The sequence below is a fragment of the Clupea harengus genome, chromosome 4, assembly GCF_900700415.2.
Source record: "Clupea harengus chromosome 4, Ch_v2.0.2, whole genome shotgun sequence".
Taxonomy (NCBI): domain Eukaryota; kingdom Metazoa; phylum Chordata; class Actinopteri; order Clupeiformes; family Clupeidae; genus Clupea; species Clupea harengus.
In genome coordinates, this window is record NC_045155.1 from 10,122,076 (window position 1) to 10,145,656 (window position 23,581).

Here is a 23,581-nt window from a genome sequence, read left to right on the forward strand (position 1 = left end):
TAGGATGTTTATATACATTTTTATTGTGAAGGGAATATACACTTATATCAGAACATTGTCAAGACCTCACTACCAGCACCACAAAAATAGATGTGACTGAATTTCCATTGTGACTCACAACAGAGTATGGAAGGTATTCTCACTTGCATTTTAAATGTTTATTTACCGGTATTTATTCAGTTTATTTGATACATTCGTACAAGTAAGACATTTGTGACACTCATAATAACAATACAAGCTTGTTCAATTTGCCATGGCTTAATAAAATGATAATATTATTAATATTCTGGATTCATACTATGAACCTGGATTACTAACACAAAATAACAACAAATAACAGTGTTAACTTGGTTAGCATTAAATTACCACATTATCACTTTGACCAGATTGCGCAAAATGCAAAGTCGTTGGTGGATGGATAGATGGATGGATGGATGGAGTAAGAGTGACAATATTATGTTTTACATGTTATGGAAATACATCCAATAATAAAAGATGACCGGATAGAAAAGAGGGAATGAGCAAGTAGGAATAACTGAGCAGAAAGAATCACCGGCCTGCTTTTCCATTGTTTAAATCTGGAAAGTGTCTAGGCGATTTTCTGATTGGGTTCTCTGGAGAACCATGCAGGACCTCGGGTTGGACCCTTTCTTTTGTTTCCCCTGCAGGACAGATCTCAACACTGCTGTTTGTGACCCGGATTCCATACCAGCCAGCCCAGAACTGTGTGTCCTTCCCTCCATGAATGAATCCCACATAGCGGACGCCTCTCCCATAGCTCCTAAACACATGAGTAACCTGAAACATCGCAGGGAATATTAGTCTTCATCTTTTACATTATTAAGACAAACATGACATTTTATAAATACATAATCACATGCAACCATACAGACGTTACTGACCTGATTCCATTTCTGGTCATTCCATTGCTCAAAATTCACCTTGTCAGGACTGAAAGACTTGAGCACTTTCTTTCCTGCACTGAGCAGCTGAACACTGATCTCATACTCACATCCACAATCCCAACGTGGTGCATACCTGTCATAAGCAACAGGCAAAACACAAGTATAGTGTTAGATCTGGCTGAAAATAGAGCTGAACTAGGCAGACATCCATCCATCCATGTCTTACCAATCAGATATTAAAATGTCAGGTTGAAATTCATCCATGAAAGCAGGACTGTAGCCCTCGGCTTGTAGGTCAACCACCTGCCGCTTCATACATGAACTGTAAAGAACAAGGGAATTTTGTTCAGTTACAAAAGACAAAGTAAAAATTAGGATTCTTTTTTACTAGCATGTCCACACTCTACAAAACCCAACTTGACCTAGGTGACATGAATTTTAATTAACAATCAACCACACAGCTTACAAATATGAGGTAGCAAAGTGCTTGTTGACAGTTCCATCTGGATGTTCCACAGAGACACCTTCTATTTTCCATTTGTCCCCTCCATTTTCTATGAGTTCCCATCGCGCAAAGCCATCTGTGTCAAATGTAAACAGGAAGTGATGAGCTGCATCACAACAGTGCTGACAGCTGAGTGAACATTAAGGCCAAACATGGGCAACTTTAAATGGGTTACCATATGCTCTCCTCACCCTCAGCTTTGGGATTTTTCAATAAATTGCGTCTCTTTTTGCATAGGATATAGAACAGTCGCCAGTCACTTGGAGTTTTGACTGGGTCACTAGGCCGAAGGCCTTCCCGTCGACACCTCTCCTTCCACAGACACGCACAGTCCACCACATCCCTCCACTCACGACACACCAGCCGACACACACACACCACCTGCTCAGCGGGAAGGTTTTGGAATATCTCCTCTAACACCGCCACAGGAAGAGATGGGACATCTACAGAGCCCTGATGAAGAGAGATGTTAAGGTCAGTATATTTTGGGCCAGTTTGTGTTATTACAGGTGTAATATGTAGTCTAGGTGTTCTTGTAACAACTTCTATGCTTCTACATTTTTTTTCCAGCTTTACACATTTGTAAACATTATTGGGGACACAGACAAGTCAAATGCTATAACAGCAAGAAACAGGACATACCAACAAACCATTTGGGAATCACAACATAAAATGTAGCTATATTATTGTTGGAATAGTAGGAGTACTTTATATAAAACTCTGATTTTTACAGATGAATAGGGCCTATTGTGTTATTACGGTGTGCTCAAGTAGAAAGGAATAAACACAACAACAGAAATGAACTAAATTACAAAGTAATTTTTTTTAGTATTTAAACAGAGGTTAGCTCAGAAGCTGTTAATATTACCAAATCAAATTCACCCAAGAAGAGAAAACAATGACGTCTTCTCACACACTTACGTTTTCCCAATCCTCAGTTTTTGAGGCATTCGATATATTGCCCATTTGTCTCCTCTTCATATCTGCATAAAGCAACATTATGTAACAATTTTACCTTAGAATAATAACAGCTTGAAAATCATTTTGGTTCTACAATAGCCTGTAATACGGAGAATGGTGTCTATGCCACTGCCACAGCATGCATGGTGTGCCTGGTATTGCACTATGTAACTTTGGGGTACAGGGCGCGATACCACCTTGTGCAACAACAACTAGGCTCATCTGCTAGCTATAAGAGGAAGCTAGCGCAGTATTCTCTGTATGGACATCATGGCAAAGGCAAGGAAGACGTTGTCGGAGGAAGCGCAGAAGAGAAAAAGAGAGTAAAAAAAGTAACCGAGCAAGAGACCAAAAAAAGAGTCAGTCTCAGACTGGCTGTTACTCGTTGGCAAGAGCTAAAAGTTACAAAAAGTCTGCAGGCCGAGCTGCCCTTCTTCCTTTTGGACTAGTCAGTAATAACTTATGATGTGTCGCGCTTACTTGATGTTTGGCTGTGTTAGGAAAGTTGTCAACTCACTAATTTTTCAGCATAAACATCCCTGCCAATGTAATTTATGAAAAAAATGCAATGTAGGCTATAACCTTACTGTTGTCATCCCTGCCCAAAGTCATCGACCTCAGTCCGGTCTCCATCCAAATAAATTGTCACGTCAAAAAGTTTGATCAGTGTTCGTCAATCTCAAGCCAATAGACCTGGGAAGTTTGCAACCTTGAAAACCTAACTCAGCTTGCTTGTAATAAATTACACTGTCCAATGCATATTAAACATGTTGCAAACAACATTGTATTAGATTACGCATAGTCCACATTCAAACACTTAGAAAATAATGTATATCAGCTAAACAAAAATTTGTCATTCTTTTTTTGTTTTTCTTTGGCTCACCTCCAATGTCACAATGAATACAACTATGCAGAGTCATATATGTGTAAAATCTTGTGATCTTACTCTATCCTTGTCAGTCTACATGCTTCTTTGGCTTCTGCCGTTGTCTTTGCCAGTTCCATATCCTTCAGCTTGTCAACAAATACACGTGTACAGTGTCCATTAGGGGGTCTCGAGGCGTGATTTGTATTAACGATAGCGTAGTAAAAATGAGCTACACTCCAATTTCAGGGAGAGTTCAGTAGCAAAAACTACCAATTCTCGTGTAACAGGTCATCTGTCAATCATTTGATATGTCCTAACTTCAGCTAAGTTAGCTAGCTGGCGTTTGGCATCTACTAAAAGCAGCGTGAAACTAGCCTACACATAGAGGGTCGCTTACGGTCTCTTTCTGGATGGGAGACGGTAAAAATGAAAAGCAAAAGCCAGAGAATATAATAGCACGAACGGAAATATCTGACTTTAGTTTAATCTACATAGCGGTAAAACATTTTGACATTTAATGTTTCAAAACATATAAAGGCCTAACACATCGCCCCATTGCACCAATGTGGTTAGCCTCAGTTTTATTTCTAAGCTTTAGTTTGGTATATCAAACTACACCAATTTCGCAATTGTTCAGATAAATATCTCACCATAAAACAAAAACCATAGCCTACCTCCTTTCTTACGGCACTTATGTCATTGCACAATGAAGTACAAAATAAATACATAAACAGAACAACTTTAAGAAGGTTTTTTACCCTTAAAGAAGATCTATCCACGTGTCAGCAATTTGCGGTGCTTACAATATTTACGAGACACGCTGCTCACATCTCCATGAAGCTGTCCAAGTTGTGATATGAACTATAACAAAGAAATAAACATTGAATTACGTGTGTCCATCATTTGCGCACTTCTGTGAGACTATGGCTTCATGCGCATGCCACAAATGAGGTTACATGACCGGTCAAATCTCACGTTTTATCTTTTCAACATTTCACGTATGTGACACTGAATTTCACTACATCTTTTGTTTCACTCCCAACAGCATAAAATAATAACTGCAAGTCCAATAGACTGCTGAGCAGTTCGTTTGAGAGACTGCTGTGCTCGCGTGCGGCTGACAGTCTGCGTAGCAGTCACAGTAGGCTACTGGCCAACGGTGTTTCAGCATTCAGTAAGTAAGCACCATGGTAAACACCTTAATCACTTTAGATATTATCTCTATACGGCGAACATAAACCTGTTTACGAAATGTATCCCTGCACGTATTGTTTTTGTGTGGACGGTGGGGGTGGCTCATAGATTTTCAGATTTCAAATCACTGACCTCGCGGATTTTGTCAAGTTAACTTGGCAAGTTACATGTGCACACACAATTTAAAAACAATAGCCTGCAGATTTATGACACATTTTGAAACAGATGCTTAACATACTTGTACAATCAAACATAGTGCTATAGCTTTATTATTCAGGTATTTATCATAATAGTGTATCTAACATTTAGCCACATTGATCTGATACACACAAATTGAGAATTGAATAAGCTAAAAGGTTATTTTTACATTGACTTTCAAGAAGTTAACCATTTAAATGGGATGAACGGAGGCAGCGACACCTGAAAAGTTGACAGACTGAGAAAAATGTAAACTACTTAAATATGAGAGGTACATAGATTGTGAAATCTGATTGTTTCAAGGTGCAGAAAAAGATTCTAAAATAAAAAAGTTACATAAAGAAATATGACCCATATATTGAAGGGGTACATGTTTAGTTCTCAGCCTAGCCAATTTTGCAGTATCAGTGTATGTCAATTCGGCCTATAGAGGTCAATAGGCCATATACTTGAAAGGCTGCGTACGCCACGTGGACCTTGCCTATTATTATGAAGAAAAAAAATTCTAATTAGGAAATAAAATAATAAACAAGTGAACTCACTCCGTTTTTAGGCTATGGAGGCCTACACAGTTTTTAACACTTTAGCAAAGCAGATGATAACCAAAATAACAGTGAAATATATAGACCTATTTCACCCTAAATACGACAATCAGCCATTGTTGTTTATTTTCAACACTCACCGTCACGGTTGTTACGACTGTTATTTTGACATTATTACAGTCTTCGGCCGCCACTGCCAAAATGACGAATGTCTTATTTAGGCTGGCGTAACACTGCTTCAACTAAAGACTAAAACGGGGCATAACACGAACTAACAGGTAGACATATACGTCACTACCCCAATATAGGCCTAATATTTATCTATCGAATGTTTACTTCGTTGAAGAATAGGGTTGCGTATGTCCCGGAACTGAAAGTAAAATGCGATGTTCTCGATTTGTACACGTCGTTTCATATAAAATACACTAGGTTTCCAACTTACTAAAAACATAACATCAAGTAAAATCTTACCAGTTCTACAAGCGGCAGGGGTGGGTGGGTCAGCACCAATTGTTAACGAAACGCCGGTGATCCAAACAGTGCTCCGAAGTCACGCTTAAAATGACGCTGTCTTGACCTATGGAAATGAAACTTCGCCTCACTTATACGTCATGCAGCATTAATAAACAAGGCAAGTATCCGGTTATATAGGGAGGGAATGTCGCCCCCTGGTGGTTTCTTCCCAACGCTGAGCAAAATGAATGGGATTCTCCATAGAGACATTTTTAGAAAATTAAAAAGAAAAAAAAGATAGTGTAATGTTTTCCACAATTTGCAATGAGTTCATAAGGAACGTGTGCCTCACTCCGCTGATTAAAATGGCGATTTGTATTGATTGGGTGGCTGGTAAGGAGAGCTGACATAATTGCTACTTTTTAAAATCCCACTTTTTGCATCAAATATGTATTATAAAATTCTGGCTCTTTGCCAATATTACATGTGTCTTTGAGCATCCATTAGGCCTGAATAATTAGTTAGTTTGGTGGTTGGACATCTTATATTCATGATATCTACATTTGCATTTAAGACAACCCTTAAGTCATTTTATTCTGAGGAGGCCGGGCTTCCCCTGGCGTCCTGTAGATGTCGACACTGGTGGCAATACAAATCTTGGCTCAGTTCTGCTGGGGGTAGCAAAGTTTCCAAAAGCCCACACCTCTGACAACATCAGAGAGGATTTATCACACTCCCATAAACCCCTACACACGGTCTTCCATTCTGCCCTCATATTAATTTCTGGTGATAGCTATGGTACTCACCATTGTGTCCTTTATCATAAAGTGGGTTGGTTATCTCTAGCAGAGAAGCTAAATAAACATTGGTTTATTTTCATCTATAAGGCTTCACTAAATTGGTTACTGCTACTGACAATGCTCCCAGTTTGGTGTAAAAGCTAGGGCTATCTGCCTTGCTTTGCCCAGTACAGATTTCAGACCAATTCTGTAAGGCCCCATCACAGTCACCTTCAACCCCATGCTGACCCTTGAAATAGCACCATCCTCTCATCTGAATATGGTCCATATTGTGAATACATTTTCAGGCTCCCAAATACCACAACTCAGTGTCATGATTTCTCGCTGAAGATGAAGATGAAGAGTAATGAAGGCCACTGTCTCCAAATCAAAGTTTGGATACGTTTGGAACACACCGATTTCTGTCTCCTGTCCCTGTCGAAACAATGACATGCTGTACAGAATGATAATGCCCACCATTACGGGTCTAATCCCACTTTGCCTGCAATACATTTCATGCTGCTGTGCATCGATACATACATGACTTACTTATGATGACGATACTTAAGGCAGATTTACTGCGTCACAGCCACCTTCTTCTTTAGTCACCAATACAAGCCATTTGTGGCAGCAAGCATGATCGCCACCTAGTGTATTTTTGCAGGCATTATTTCTGTCCAATACCTAAATCCTATGTATTCTTTCACACGAAATAGGAGTAGTCAAGACAAAATAACAAATAATTTGGGATAACTGCGTATATTTGCTGAATGGAATGTGCAGTGAGTTGGATGAGAAAGCCTTGAATAGAAATTAAGAAACTTACATTAGATTTAACATTTAGGGGAACTGGAGTTCAGCTACTGTGTTATGGTCCTCAGATTTGTATATGGCTTGTGTCTGGTCCCTCAAGACTCTTTCTTTGTTCTTTTCAAGCATGTTGCCAGCACTCTGTCAAAAACTGTCTGGCCCATGCTCTTAAAAGATGTGTTCACTAGTAAGGCCCAGGAAGCCTACTCATCATTGTCTGCTGAATACTTATTGAATTATGATAAGGCATTTTACCACTACTGCAAACAGATAATAAGTCTTGTGTAGAGTTTTGTTGCGAAACAGAATACAAAAAAAAAAATTGAACCTTTGAGGGTCTTTGTGAGAGAATAGGATGTCCTGCAACAACCTGTTGATGTCGTAGTGCTTGCAGAAGTCTTTTCACTGGGTCTGCTAAATATCTCCTGCATAGTGACATCCAACATGAGGCTTCTGGCACAGCTGTTGAGATGTATACACCTGACCCTCTTCGTGCTGTAGGTGTCAATGGTGGTGATGGAGTGTCGTCACTATGGATGAGTATGTGCACAGGCTGCCATACCAACGAGCCTGGCTCTTTGGCATTGTGGTCAAGGTGCAGGTTTGGTACCCACAGACCTGGGTTCAAGGCTGGGTGGGATGACTACATATGGTACATACAGTGCCCTCCACAATTATTGGCACCCCTAGTGAATATGAGCAAAACAGGCTATGAAAAAATATGTCTCTGCTGTTTATCCTCTTAGTCTTTCACTCAAAATATTCACAAAAATCTTAGCTTTTCATTGAAGTAAAATTATTGAAAGAAAAAAAACTGTTGACATTAAATAAATATTTAATTTAATGTTTTGTGCACCCTCCGTTTGCCAAGATAACAGCTCTGAGTCTTCTCCTATAATGCGTGATGAAGTTGGTGAACACATGGCACGGGATCTGAGACCATTCCTACATGCAGTATCTCTCCAGATCCTTCAGATTCTGAGGTCAACATTTGTAGACTTGGCTTCAGCACATCCCACAGATTTTCTATGGGGTTTAAGTTGGGGGACTGTGATGGCCATGGCAAAACCTTTATTCTGCAGTTGGTGAACCATTTTTGTGTTGATTCTGAGGTGTGCTTCAGATCATTGTCCTGCTGGAAGGTCCAACCACGGCCCATTTTAAGCTTACTGGAGGGGGCTGTTAGGTTTTCGTTTAATATCTGCTGGTATTTGATGGAGTCCATGATACCATGTATCCTAACAAGATGTCCAGGGCCTTTGGAAGAAAAACAGCCCCACAACATCAAAGATCCGCCACCATACTTCACATTGGGTATGAGGTGCTTTTCTGTATGGCTATCTTTCTGTCTAAGCCAAACCCACCTTTGATGTTTTTTTGCCAAAAAGCTTTATTTTGGTCTCATCTGACCATATAACTCGGTCCCATTGAAAGTCTGACTTACATTTGGCAAACTATAGGCGCTTTAGTTTGTTGTTGATTGACAGCAGAGGCTTTTTTCTGGCAACCCTCCAAAACAACTTGTGGTGATGTAGGTGGCGTCTGATGGTAGTTTTGGAGACTTTCTGACCCCAAGACTCAACTAACCTCTACAATTCTCCAGCTGTGATCCTTGGAGATTATTTTGCCAGTTGAACCATCCTCCTCACGGTGCGTGGGGTCAATGTACAGACACATCCTCTTCCAGGCTGATTCTTAACATCTCCTGTCGCTTTAAACTTCTTAATTATTTCCATGATAGTGGAAATGGGTATTTTCAACTGTTTAGAGATTTTCTTGAGTCCATTTCTTGATTTGTGCAGCTCAACAACTTTTTGTCGTACATCGTCACTGTGTTCTTGGGTCTTTCCCATAGTGATGAATGACTAATGGAATTTGGCCTGTGTCACCTCATATTTGTACGCCAGTGGAACAGGAAGTCATGGTTGATCTCATAAGAGTTCCTTATCAAACAGGTCAACTTAAAAATGTAAAACATGACTGGAAATACACTTCAGTTAGATTTTAATTACAAGATTTTTCTAGGGGTGCCAATAATTGTGGCACACATGTTTTGGGGGAAAATATTCATTTAATGCCAACAGTTTTTTTTTTCTTTCAATAATTTTACTTCAATGAAAAGGTAAGATTTTTGTGAATATTTTGAGTGAAAGACCAAGAGGATAAACAGCAAAGACATATTTTTTTATAGCCTATTTAGCTCATATTCACTAGGGGTGCCAATAATTGTGGAGGGCACTGTATGCTACATATGGTGTTAGAAGTGTTATGGCTTGCTGTGAGGCCATCGGAGTCATGTCCATGTTAGGTTAACCACTGTGTGAGGGACCCCAGAGATGGGTGAAGCACTGGGGCAGGAGGATGTGTGAGGCATGCCTGTGTGCGTATGGGCTTCCCGAAGAGAAGGGCTGTGTGACGAAACAAGGTCACTATGGATGAGTATGTGCTCTGACTGCCATACCACTGAGCCTGGCTCTTTGGCATCACGGTCAAGGTGCAGGTGCGGTACCCATGTAGACCCAAGGCCTGTATATGTAACTGTGATCTAGATTCTACTACTGCACCTACCACATAGTGGTGTGTAATATGACTGCCACTCAAAGCGAGAGAACAAGCATGGACGGATTATGAAATCAGATCAAATCAAATCAACGAGACAGACCCACGAACTCCCAGGCATGGGGGCACTCTGTGCTTACATGACATATTCAATACCCACCCAGCTTTACCTTTCACGACCAATCAAACATTAACGTATCATAGCGTTATTCAAAGCACATTCATTTTATTTACTATTTGTAAAATTGAAATAAATATGCCAAAAAGTATGATTGTCCCACACATTTCACATATCCCACATATTCATGAGGTACAGGATTTTAGGACTTAGAGTTTAACAAGAGTCTATGTGTGTTGGAAGGTCGATAAAACTACCCACGATTGCGCAATTGCTGTTGTTTTTCGTCTGACTCGAGTAATTCACGATGCACGGCTATGGAGCACCGAGAGAGAGAGAGAGAGACAGAGAGAGAGAGAGAGAGAGATTGAATGCTCCGCCTACGTATAAAAACGTCCAACTTTTCTGAAACATTCTTACTCTCGATGTAGCAAAATGACAGCAACAGATTATGAGACGACATGCGCTCCCACTGCGTCCGGAGATGGAAATTGTAAAAAGGTAGGTAGACCTGTAGGATCAGACCTATATTATCTTTCCCATCTCATCTTTGAACGTGCAGAACTTCTTGTATTAACAACTGGGAATCGCGCCAGGGATGATCAAGAAATTAAAGCGATCCGAGTTCTGAATCCTAAGTAGATTCAAAATGTTTTTCTATGTGCAGACACGTAGGGTATCAGCTTTTATAAACTATAAAATGTCTTGTATTGTTCAAAGTGCTAGCGGCCTGTTGGAGCCATGCAAATCTAGAGTTGAAAGATGTAGGCTAACGGTAGGCAATCGTAGTCTGAATCGTAATTATTTTCCAGGCACCTCCTGGTATCCCTTTGTACAGAAAACTGTGCTATGCAGTCGGAGGAATGCCGTATCAGATGACTGGCAATGCCAAAGGTTTCTTCATGCAGATCTACTTGCTGGATGTTGTGCAGGTTGGTGAGACTGACTGACATATCAGTTATCTTGGTTATTAACGGGTTTAAGTGTGTTGGAGCTTGGGTGCTGTATTTGAAAAAAAAAAGTGAGTTACACAAAACTTTTGTTCAGCAACACCCTAGTTCTAAACCTTACATTTGCTCACTCTTTCTTAATGTATAGCAATTTTGTACTTGTATGAAGTAGGGCTTCACTAATTTGACACGAAGAGGAATTAGAATGACTTATCTGTTGGAAGCAGAAGTTTCCACAAAGTTCTATGTCCCATGGACACAAAGCATAGAGTTACCTCATCTTGAATGCACAAAGCAAGAAAGAACACAGCAGCTAAAACTTGTTGAGAAATTAGTGGAGTTTGTAGAACTTCAATAGATGAGCACAGGCAAAAACATTGCTTGGACATGCAGAACTGTTGTGTGGTTCTGTTATGAGTAGAACTCTATGAGTTATTTTTGGTGGGTTACTGAGTAGACTTGACAGTGTGCTAGTGCATGAAAGCCACCTCTTATCATTTGATTGTTTTCCAAGCTCTCTATTGTCCATTATTTCCTCAATTAATGTTCAGTTCCTTGCATGGGCAGGCCTTTTCATTTGGACCAAGGTCATTGTTTGGCAGTCATGTCACCATAGCATCACAGTCCACATAACAATTTCTAGTCATAGGTTTTGCATACATTATAGCAAACAGTATGTCAGGTGTCCAACTCATCTGTGGCCTTATTGAGCTCTTGATATGGGAATTTTAAAGTTTAAAGTTTATTTGTATGTGTCCTTTTTCTTTTGGTGTTTCCCAACATTTTGTTTACCAGATGACCCCCTTCTATGTGTCTATCATTCTCTTCCTTGGCCGAGCCTGGGATGCCATCACTGACCCACTTGTGGGCTATGCAGTCAGCAAGAGTGGTCGGACTCGCATTGGCAAACTCATTCCGTGGTGAGCAAAAAAAAGAGGACACATTTTGGACACATTCAAAATGTATTTACAGTATGGTACCATTAGAAAGTAATAATTTGGCCATACCACTACATTAGAATAATGACAGATTATGATTTTAATCTGCACCCCATCTCTGTGTCCATTAGGATTCTGTTATCCACTCCATTTGCGGTTCTTTCTTACGTCATGCTTTGGACCACCCCCCAGGACAACATGACTCCTGCGTCTAGTTTCTGCTGGTATTTCATCTGGTGTTGTCTGTTTGACACCTTCATGAGTGTAAGACCAACCCCTTGTCATCAGAGACAAAATACTAACACCACTCTTGCCACTTTAGCATCAAATTCTTCATCAAATTCAGTTTTCCTGTAACAAAAGGCCCTCAGTGTTTCCCCTTTGCAACATTACCATGGTAACAGACCATGGTTTTGTACATGTATTGCACATTATCTTCCTTCCTTGTTGTGTCAGCTTAGCCATAGGATGCCATCTTGTCTTTCGTCCTAGTGCTACCATGTTCCTTATTCTTCACTGAACATGTTCCTTGGTGGAGACCAGAGAGACAGAGACTCTGCCACAGGATACCGTAAGAGGAAGTTATCTGACAAGTTTTTTTTAAATGTTCATTACATTACTTTATGCTTGAGGAGTTGTTATGCCCGGATTGCTAAGCCAATTCTGTGATTTAGTGTGAGGTCATTGGGATCTGACTCTCTGAGGTTGAGGATATCATTTTATAGAGCCAGAAATGACCTGGGGTGATGACCAAGGAATAAATAGATACTTCCTGCCTACAAGAAGCCAGAGAAAGGAAGTGTTTTGAGTGTCACAAGCTCTGTGGTGACAATACGTTTTCAAAAACTATTGCTATTTTCATTAGCGATCTCTCTCTCACACTTCTTTCTGGCTCTTTCAGGAATGGGAATGGAGGTGTTTGCAACACTGGCTGGAGCAGCAATTCAGGGTCAGATTGTAGGGGTTTACCATGCAAAGAGGGCCCATGACTGCAATATGCTGAACCAAAGTGAAGTTCTTGGTCTATCTGGCTATAACAGTACTTCAGCCCTTACAGACACCCTGCATAATACAGTAAGCTGTTCACACTGTTTACACTCCTCCGCACAATAACACATTAATTTAGTGGTCTAAAATAATAACCTGACTAAAACTTCATTTCTATCCTCCCTGTTTGGAAATGAGCATTTGTAAAGTTTGTTTTTTGCTCCACCAATCAGTGAACTGAGGGGAGTGGTTCGACTGGCTGTGAAATCTGCATGTTCTGGGCTATTGATATGAATAGTTGCACATCTCTTAAGTAACTGCGGTAGTTATTGTTAGTTCAACAACAACAACTACACACATTTCTTTCTTTACACTCTTTAGTTCTTAGTAAGACTTCTTGTCACTTGATGGGTGGAGAGAAAAGGGAAGTACAAACTTCTGCTGCTTATAAAAATAGCAGGCAGATTCATGTGTGAAGCCTGCGTAAAGATTGTGGAAACGCCCTTTTTAGGTCTAAGGCCTGATGCTGATGTTGATCTTACAGAGAAACCCCTTCATTAACAACAACTAAAACAATTCCTCTTGATCCCATGGACTTCAATGATTATTCAAATATATAGTTTTATAGAGACGATTCTATTCCAAAAGACTTTACCAACAATGGTTACTTCTTATTAAAGGATATCCCTACAGCCGAAACGCAGCCATGGGGAAATCATTTACCAACCCCACTCTCACTTCCATCATATTGCTTAAATATAATTGAAACAAAAATGCTTTGCCCATACTAACTTTTTAATCCGCCTTGTGTTCATTTCCTCTCCATTTTTGTCCTAGAGGAGAGCCTATGTGGTGGCTGCCGTCATCTTGGCTGCCCTGTACTTCATGTGTTGTCTTGTGTTGTTCCTGGGAGTGAAAGAACAGTTGGGTAAGTACGGTGTGACAATACAATGTGTCAGCCATTTGCAGGCCGAGATGGTAACTGAAAGGGGCCTGGTCCTCTTGGGTTTTCTGCAGTCCCAGAACCTCAAGCATCATCTAATTTAGCTCCAGGTCCCACCCAGTCATCTGACTACTCACTGCTGTTGTCAAGCTACCATACCGGCTTGCATTTTGGAAGACACAGGGAAAGGAGAGAAAACACAACAATGCCTTTCCCCCAGTACACACATACACATACACAAACATATACACCTATTCATGAACCCATATCCCTACAATTGAGTAAACACAATGCAGGCACACATGTGCTGTGATATAATTACTGCAATGGAAATTTTTAAAGAGATAAATGTGCAGACAAAACTTATTTTCTTACCAGCACTCTTACTTTTTGAAAATGTTATGTCGTATCGGCTCCACCCTCTAATTTGCATACCCCGCCCCTTCCAGAGCGGGGCTACGCTACTTAAAGACCAGTCACCCCACAATCAGCTGCTTGAGTCACTGCCAACGAGAGACCCAGACAAGCCACTGGAATTTGGTGCCTATGCCAGAGCTCGCCCCCTAATACCGTCTGCGGTGGCCCAGGCTTTGCCTGTGTTCTAGGAATTTGCACCAAGCTCCTGGAAAGCCTCTGCGAAGGATTCCCTTCCAGCCGCTTCCTTCTTGCCATGCACAGCCATTGCAGGTTGGCCAGAAGAATTCATCATTCGCATTTGCTGCTGTGTCACTGCGTCTGATGTGGCTCAGTCAGACAGCACTGAAGGAGCATCAGAAGGCACCGCTGATCAATGCTCCCCTGTGTCCATCCCCCTTTGGCCCCCTGTTGGAGGCGGCTGTTCAACAGCAGATTGATAGGAGTGTGGTGAGAAACCAGTTTCGACCAGCCACTCACTAGTGGGAAGACTCGAGTCTCAGTGGTCAGGGCGATGTGTTTCTGTTTGTGTGTGTGTAGCGTCACTATCGCGACCCAGACAGGGGTCAGTTGTTTTCTTATAGAAACCTGGTAAGTCTGATGCGACTTCAGGGCATGTTTTGTCGATTCAGTCACGCCAGAAAGCCATCATGCACATTCTATGCCGGCAGACATTGCTCCTTGTAGCACACGACAGGCACAACAATCTGTCGATTTAACTCTTTCACTGCCATCCCCGACAGACACTGAGTGGGTTGGTGTCCTTATGTTAAAAAGCATGTCATGAAGGGTTGCAGGGTGCGCTAGTTTTTCTCTCTTTTACGACGTTTTCTGAAGGATGCTTTTCTGTTAGTGACATCTGTAACACTGAGGGCCCAGCAGCACCCCCCAGCTTCAGTGTTTGATGGTGGCAGCTGATGGTAGGCTCAGTGGCCCTTAAGTATGTTACCCCTGCTATAGAAGGGGCGGGATATGCAAATTCTTGTTACATATGTCTTGTTTGCAGTGCAGCAAGTGGACTGGCAGTAGCAGAGCCATTAGAGGGTTCCGTCCACACGTGTATAACTGGAGTGACATGGTTCTATACTGGAGCATTCAGCAGTTGAGAGATAAGGTCACCAGTTTCGCCTCCCTCCGCCTCCCTCCCAGTTTCGCCTCCCCTCCCCAAAGTTTCTTCGTAATTTATATCCTTGAGTAACTCTGCTCAGGTACTGCCTTATACCAACAGGCTTCACCGTCCAACAGTAAACTTCCACTGAAAACAAGTCGTATAATCACCGAACAGAATAAAAGCTGTGTGTGTTTTCTATTCTGGGACTCGATCTGCTGAGACCTAAATCCCCATTACCAGTTGTTCTAAATCTAAATTCAAAACAGAGATTTCCACCACATTTACCACAACCTAACTGGGAAGAAATGTGAGCTGATGTAATGTTAGAAAAACACCATTTCTAAGTCTCCCTTTGAGTTCAGTTGTAAAAGTATTTATGGTGAACATGGTTTCTTTGTTTTGTTAACCTACTCTGTCCTACTAAATTTGTCATCAAGTAATGAATGCAAGTCAAAATAGTATACCAAGCAACAGACCACATACAGAAATTTGCATGTACTCAAATACTTGCAATACATCGCATGCCACAACACATTTCCCTATCTCTTTCCATGGAAGAAACAGTGATGCATAATAGTTTCTCTCTCACACTGCTGCTTTCAACATGAAGTCAGAGTTTCTCAAAGATATCACAGCAACAAAATAATCCAGTCTTAATTTCAATGGGTTTGGGAGTAATGTAGCTTTGAGGGACTTTGAAAGACTGTGAGTCTAAAAGGTTTAACCAGATTTGGGCATGTTTTTTGTCACTTGTGGCTGACCAAGTTCTTCCCCTCTGCAGCTCCACTGAGTAAACTGGATCGCATCCAAGTGCCATACCTGACCGGTATGAAGATGGTGTGGAAACACACGCCCTACGTTTGGCTGGTGTTCGGCTTCCTCTTCTCCTCACTCGCCTTTCAGGTGAGATGCCTCACGCCCACGTGCGTTTCCATAACTACGGTTATAGGGGAGATCATTATGATGATAGTGAAGGTCAATGTCTTTCTGTGAGTGAATGCTTGGTTGTGGCATTTTGTGCAGTCACTAAAACGCAATGGTGTAATGGTGATCGTAAGCGCAATGGTGTAATGGTGATCGTAAGCGCAATGATGTAATGGTGATCGTAAGAGTAATGGTGTAACGGTGATGGATGCACTACCTATTTTTTGTGTTTGTTGTTGATGTGCAGATGGCTCAGGGTAACCTTGCCCTCTTCTGCACCCATGCTGCTGGAATGGCAGGGTATTTCCAACACCTCGTACTCATCCTCCTGGTGAGAACGAATCTTGCTTTAATGTCAACAACTGATCATCAGATTGGGGCAGATGCGGTGTAATGTTTTGGTGGTATATGGTTGTGTCGTGTGACATGAACGCATGTCTTTCTCATTTGCTTTCCACTATGTAGTTTTGTGCCGTTTCGCACGAACAGATTTTGCAGCACGACATTGTCAAATACCATCACCAGAATACATTAACTAGCAAGCTAGCTACCTTTTGTCAGTGCCAGCTCTTCTGCTGTTGTGCTTTGCAAGGCAAATGTTGCCTGTTAGCTAGTTTACTAGCACATTTGTTAGTTCTAGACAAAAAAATCAAAGATGCCTCTTTAATCAGTTGTAATTATTGTGGCATGGTGTGAGATTTTAACAGCCTTGGAGGCCATACACTGATGACCAATATGTACATCATACGTGTAAATGAGTAAATGCATGGCACATTTAAACTGATTACAGAAATTCAGCTGTCAATAGTCTCCAGAAATAAGATATTGGTCATAGCTTGCTTAATCCCTGTCTGGGAAACCATTCAACAGGATTTGAAACACATACCAACAATAAGCCCCCATTAATACCATCAGTACATGGTGGATAGTCAGACAGCTGCACTGCACAGATTGTTGTAAGACTTAGTGTTCAAGTAGCTGAAGACATCCCTGTGTACAAAATGCAAACTGCTCACTGATCTATTAATGTCCTGGCAGTCAGCAAATCAATTACAGCATGCATAAATACTCAACAGCAGTATTCGATCTTATGTAATGCTTACAGGCTTCAGCCACCTTGGCCATTCCAGTGTGGCAGGCTGTGTTGGTGAGAATTGGCAAGAAGACTACCATATTCATCGGCCTGTCTGTGAGTCCCTGTTCCTCAGAATGTAGTGATGCAAACGAGTATGGGGGTTAAGCACTGACATTGGTGTGATGCTTGAGAGGTCCAGTGACAACAATGGAAATGCACAAATCCTAAAATGTAAAGAGCATTTCTGTGGTAATTTAAATCATAGTTTTAACTCATCTATAGAGAAGGGGTCCGGCTTTCCATTTTGTTAAATTATTATTTTTAATTGGGGCTTCATTAGTACTTTAGTTTCAGGGGTGTTATTGTGGAAAAGATTCACTCACTCATTTTTTTATTTCTTCAACTAGAGTTTATATACTGGAGAGTAAAGGAAGAAAATGATAACTAGAGCTAACCTTGTTAAGTAATTTAAGCCTGTCTTCCAACCTCATTTCTATCATATTTCAGTGACTCATAAATAGCACAGTATGAAAAAATTAATGGCAAAAGTAGGTTAGCAACACAATGCTAAAAATGAGATGATATCACGTTTCAGTATATCTTAATTAATCTTTTCTCCACCAACTCTCTGCTCCCCCCCCCCTCCCTTCCCAGATGTACATTCCTGCCTTGGCAGGGATTGCCATTGTGAAGAGTAATCTGGTTATCTTCATTCTGATGTCAATATTGGCTGGATCTAGTCTTGCTGCACTTTACCTTTTACCATGGTGAGTGTAATTTGCCACAGATCATTCAAGGACAAGGCACTCATGACGTGTTTAGAGGGTGGGGAAGGTCCTCTTGTGGGGTAAGGATGAGTCACATTGCTTTTTGCAATTGAGTTGTGCAAGTTCCTGGTGATCAGAAAAAAGGATGTATAACCTTTGAAAGCTCTTGTGAAAAGAGTCTCTGGCCTTGTATGTCTATCTGGACTGTGGTTTTTATTTTATGGCCGCTGCTGACTCATTAGTTGTAGGATGCTGCAAAAGCACATCAGCACAGCAGTTCCTACACAGAACCCTATAATAATACTGCTTCAATATCCTCAGTACCCCTTAAATATCCTCAACATTTCAGGGAAATAAATAAATATATGATAACACTTGGGGAAATGAAATCAAAAACAGTAAAGAGTAAGGAGCAAAATCAAAGACAAATGGTGAATAAGAAACAAAATCAAAGATGAATGTGTTTGGATTAAATAATTGTTTTCTCCACTTTCCCAGAAATGTGCTCTTGGCTATCTCACTTTGATGTTTGCTTAAAGAGTTCTGAACATTGAGGACAGTCACTTGCAAGTATATGAACTGAAGGAGTTGCAAATCAGGATTAAAGATAGAATTAATAATGATTGACAATAATCGGTAACCCAATGAAGCTCCTATTCATTTGTATTTTGCATCTATATATCTGACTGTCAAATAAAGGAAAGGAATTTGGTCCCTGCATATTGAAGGCAAAAGTATGATACCAATGCAGTTGAGGTTACAACACAAGTAAAAGCTTGGGCAAAGCAACATGAAAACAGCTGGTTGCTTGTTTCCTCAGGCAGTTTTCTCAGTCATATTGTCATGAGCGAAAGAACAGGAAAGCTTTAATCTGTTTCTCATTAGGTACTTATTCATTTTGTTGTGATCCAGTGGGATCCTCGTTTTGTGATGTTATGTGATGCTTAAAACCCTTTTCTTTGGACAATGCATTCCAAACATTTCTATTTGCTTTCACTAGGTCAATGCTCCCAGATGTGGTGGACGACTTCAAGGTCAGAAATCCGTCTTGCACAGACCTGGAGCCTATGTTCTACTCATGCTATGTCTTCTTCAACAAATTTGGAGGAGGCATGGCTATAGGAATCTCCACGCTGGCTCTTCAGTGAGTAGTGCATTTAGCACAGGCTTCCCTGGATACGTGTGATTTAAATGTATATTATGTGATGTGGTTCCTAATTTTGGACTGGGTCTCTAGAAACCTTATTGCAATACGTTTCTTGAAGGGCAAAAATAAACACAGTATAAATAACATTAAGTAAAACTTAAACTAGGCTCACAAATAAAGGTGATTGTTTTTTACATTGTGTAAAAAAAATCTCTAACACACCATGTATTCATGACTAGCAACTCTCTCAGCTTGGCCATTGTACCATCTTCTTTCGTGCTCAGTTTTGCAGGTTACAAGCCTGGTGTGTGCAAACACAACACGGTGGTGATCACAACCCTGCATGTGCTGTTTGCCCCTGTGCCCATCTGTCTGATCCTGGTGGGCATGGCCCTCTTCTACTTCTACCCCATCAACGAGAAGCGACGACAGGAAATCAGGAGTGCACTTGAAGAGGCAGCGTGAGTAGAATTCAGCTTCATATATGATATCATATATGATGGCAGAACAGGGGAGTTTTTGTCTCTTCACCGCATGAGTGTATTTGGAATCCATGAGTGTATTAGGGAACACTGTTCTTTTACTTTAACTGCTTCAAACACATTTAGTGGCATCCACTCCACCGATAATTCTTATCACAGCTAAAATCTGACATACAGCTAAATGAAGAATGTCGATTCTGAAAATGGATTGAAACCAGATGAAGGAAGTAGTTAGTAACGGGGTAATATACTGCCCATGAATATGAGGGTATGGGACTATGTCCCATATCTGTGTACAATACACTCTTTACAGTGACATCAAAGCAAGAGGCAATCTCAAACAATCTTTAGAGGCTGTGAACCACAAATGTCTGAATAGATATTCAAAGTAGCTGATCCAAAGGAACACATCAACAAAACCACCACCTCTGGTAGTTTTTTGCAATCTGGATTTAAATTAGGAACTGAAACGTCTTTCAGATTGTTTAAACTTATCATGTGGTCATGTTTAGCATGTCTGGGGCTTTGAGATGGAATGTGCAGCTGATTCCACACCCGAAACAAATACGTTTCTCTTGTTTTTTCAAAGCCTCTCAGGATCACTCGCATCCCAACTTACTCCCACTGTGGTGCATCAACTTTGCAGTTTTGCCAGCTGTATCTGTTTTATACTTGGAAAAATGTGGAGGACTTGGTGATCACTTTGAGATTTTAAAGTCAGTGAATCGTTGAGAACTTCACAAATGTCTCTAGCTTAACTGATGTGGACAAGACCATAACTACCACTTATGGGGAAATCGGAGCTAGTCTATCTAGGGTCTATCTTACATGCTAAAAGTGACCTCGGTATCAGACAAGTTTGTTTTAAAATGTCCTGTCTTACAAATTCCCTACAGAGGTTTACTTATTATTATTATTATTGCTGTTGTTGTTGTTGTTATTATATCATAATAGTAATAATAATAATAATTACATTCTTAAACAGTCCAAGATACAATGTCCTCCAGAATGATAATTGAAAGATTATTGGAAATCCTTTATCACTATTTATTTCACTTTATCAGTTATTAATGTTAATGATATATTGAAAATAGAAAAAAAATTGGACCTTTTATTTGAGATCAATTTAGTCTGAGAATAAAGTAACCATTACTGAAAAATAAATTTTAAAACAAAATGATATATGTCACAATTATTGGTATTCCAGTAATGAATTGAAGTATGGTATTACAAATGTATGTAAGTATGATCCCATGCATGTTTAACACATTTTAAGTTGGCCGAAGTGTTCAGGAAAATGTAAGCAGTCATCAATGACTCAGCATTTCAGTAGCCAATATCTTGTGGTGGCCATTTCAGTACCCAATATCTTAAGGGTTCAAACTTCATGACACCCTGCATTCTTTGGACGCATGCCAATTTTGTCAAATTTCGTCAATAGGGGGCGCTGTAACTGACACATTTCAATATCTCAAGAACTGCTTAAGCTACATTTTTTTAATTTGGTATACTTACAGTATACTTGGCTACATTTTCTCACATCTCCCTAAGTTCCATTTGGCATGCCCATCAAAATGGACGTGAACGGCCAATCAAAATTCAGCAGTTAATACATGCCTGTCTGTATGTCCAATCTTAATGAAATTGTATAGGCTCATTCGTAATGGCATATAGAAGTTATTTACCCATTAAAAAAAACACACCCAGCCATAACATGTCGCTACAACATGTTTTCCTCTGTTCCTATGACATGGTTTGGTTTTCAAAATTGATTCTGTCTTTAAATCCTTGTGTTACCATTACAAATTTCAATGGTCCTGCACCAAATGGTTTCACCTGTTGAAGTGGTCAAATCATTCAACCTTTCACGAGTTGGGGCTGTTCGCACATCCTGTCATCCGGTCATTTTATTCCCCGCTATGCGGTACATCTAGTACCTTTTTTGGCTGAGTAAAGGCAACACTCATAAACAGTATAGGGAATTTTCATCACCCTTTTTCACTTGTATATAAGGGTGCCAATAATTCTAGAGGGAACTGTACTTGGCAGCTAACTGCAATAGACACTTCAAACAAACATTCTAAACTTCACTAAAACAATCAATGTATTAACAACAAAACCTTTTTCATCCTAATTAGTCCAGATTATATAGGTTCTGCCAGTAAGACACAACAATGCTACTGGTGCAGTGTTCTGAAAAGTCAAAGTCTTTTAACATTTTCAAATAGACTGCCACTTATTTACGTTTGAGAGTTATAATGCTACAGAATGTTGGTGATGACCCTAAACTGGTGATGACCCTAAACTCAAACTCTGATGCTAAAGATTTGATTAAATAGTTCATGCTGGTGCAACTTGTTCTTTTTGCAACATTCTGTTGTAGTTGCGTATGGTTACAAACGTTATTAGTTGGGCTCAAAGCCACAACAGGATAGCTTTGCAATCTTATTGCTGCTTATTGCAGTGTAAGTTCCAGTTTCTTGAAAACATTTGATGGCCTTTGGCTGATTGCAAAACTGTTCCATTCTTCGCTTGACTACACACATTTTCCATCGTCTTACTTAATGACAACGTGATGAGCAGTGACATTTCAAAAGAGCATGTTACTGGAGGGACATCTAGTGGACATGTGCAAACTATGCCACTAACAGATCCATTCCTTGGGGATTACCAAGCATGCTTTTAAGTGTTTAATTAAGCAAATTTTCCCTGTAAAGTTCAGTAGGTTGTGCTTTCTCTCCACTGAAAACATTCGCCTTTCATTGTTCCATAGGAATGGTGGCATGGTGAGAGAGGACTTTCCCCTCTGAAGACAAGTATCAAGCCAAGAGACCCAGACCCAAGAGGTAAACCCAGAGACCCAGACCCACGAGTCAAGCCCAGAGACCCAGACCCAAGAGTTAAACCCAGAGACCCAGACCCACGAGTCAAGCCCAGAGACCCAGACCCAAGAGTCAAGCCCAGAGACCCAGACCCAAGAGTCAAGCCCAGAGACCCAGACCCACGAGTCAAGCCCAGAGACCCAGACCCAAGAGTCAAGCCCAGAGACCCAGACCCAAGAGTCAAGCCCAGAGACCCAGACCCAAGAGTTAAGCCCAGTGTGCAAAGGAGAAAAGTTATTTTTTGTTTATTAACCTCACATTTTTTTAAGTCCGTTGAAGAAAGTTGAAGTCACTATTAAATTCAAATTTCAAATGTTATTGTAACAATGAATAGTGATATTGCTAGCTGGCGCCAACCCGCTGTTGAGACATTCTTGTAACAGTAGTTGAGATGACTGTGAAATGCCATCATGTCTGTGAATTTGTCCTTCTTTCCATGTAGCCTGATATTTAAATGCACTATAAGATTTTATATATGATGAGAAATACAGATACAATTGTGTTTATAGTGTATCCAAGTTATTAATGAAATTGTGCTTAGGTCATACGGTGACACAAATATGGTGAATTGTTTTTGTTTCTTAATGTTAAATACAACAATATGTAAATAAAAATATATATATGTTATTTTAATAAGTATGCTGTTTTCATCCGTGTGCTCAGAAAGATCAGCTCTACCCCCCCCCCAACCTGTGCTTGTGGGTCTTTGTTCTTTCCAGTCCCTTTGTCTTTGGCTCCGTGGTCTTTCCCATTTCACATTCTCTCTCTGCTTCTAACTGTGCACCTTTGCTGTTTCTCAACTCTTCTCATGTGTGGTGTGGTGTGGAGGTGCCTGGCCACACTGCTTTCACTTTCACTTGAGTTATGGAGTCTGCATTGAGCACATGCACGTGATAACTGCTGTTCTGACCAGCTAAAAAAGCGTTATGAGCCATGAGTATGAGGGCTTCCCCCCAGTAGTGATGCTCACCTCAGCGCAGACTGGATAACCGAGAGGCTGTTGTCTCTACCCCTGAGCATAAGAATCTTCACTCATTCGCACAAACAGAAAATGATGGAATTGACTTGAG

General features: G+C 40.6%; 2 protein-coding genes across 5 annotated transcripts; one reads left to right on the forward strand and one right to left on the reverse strand.

Annotated features, from left to right (window-relative positions):
- Nucleotides 1-5,792, reverse strand: LOC105906844 (F-box only protein 6-like). Of its 3 annotated transcripts, none has more exons than XM_012835067.3 (8): nt 5,644-5,792; nt 3,997-4,099; nt 2,332-2,393; nt 1,602-1,863; nt 1,372-1,486; nt 1,132-1,227; nt 903-1,038; nt 1-798 (listed from the first exon to the last, which is right to left on the reverse strand). In XM_012835067.3, the coding sequence occupies exons 3-8, from the start codon at nt 2,389-2,391 to the stop codon at nt 550-552; spliced, it is 918 nt and encodes a 305-aa protein (XP_012690521.1). In that variant the 5' UTR covers nt 2,392-2,393; nt 3,997-4,099; nt 5,644-5,792; the 3' UTR covers nt 1-549. The 3 variants fall into 3 exon arrangements, with proteins under 3 accessions (XP_012690521.1, XP_031421995.1, XP_012690522.1); XM_031566135.2 differs by lacking the exon at nt 5,644-5,792 and adding an exon at nt 5,313-5,609; XM_012835068.3 differs by lacking the exon at nt 3,997-4,099 and having other exon boundaries at nt 5,644-5,786.
- A 4,427-nt stretch (nt 5,793-10,219) lies between these two features.
- LOC105906738 (sodium-dependent lysophosphatidylcholine symporter 1) lies at nt 10,220-23,138 on the forward strand. 2 transcript variants are annotated; one of them, XM_012834935.3, is made up of 14 exons: nt 10,220-10,392; nt 10,704-10,823; nt 11,637-11,761; nt 11,911-12,043; nt 12,272-12,350; nt 12,681-12,853; nt 13,604-13,694; nt 16,016-16,137; nt 16,406-16,489; nt 17,264-17,347; nt 17,888-18,000; nt 19,001-19,144; nt 19,432-19,608; nt 22,403-23,138. In XM_012834935.3, the coding sequence occupies exons 1-14, from the start codon at nt 10,327-10,329 to the stop codon at nt 22,437-22,439; spliced, it is 1,548 nt and encodes a 515-aa protein (XP_012690389.1). In that variant the 5' UTR covers nt 10,220-10,326; the 3' UTR covers nt 22,440-23,138. The 2 variants fall into 2 exon arrangements, with proteins under 2 accessions (XP_012690389.1, XP_031421997.1); XM_031566137.2 differs by lacking the exon at nt 17,264-17,347.
- The last annotated feature ends 443 nt before the right edge of the window (nt 23,139-23,581 follow it).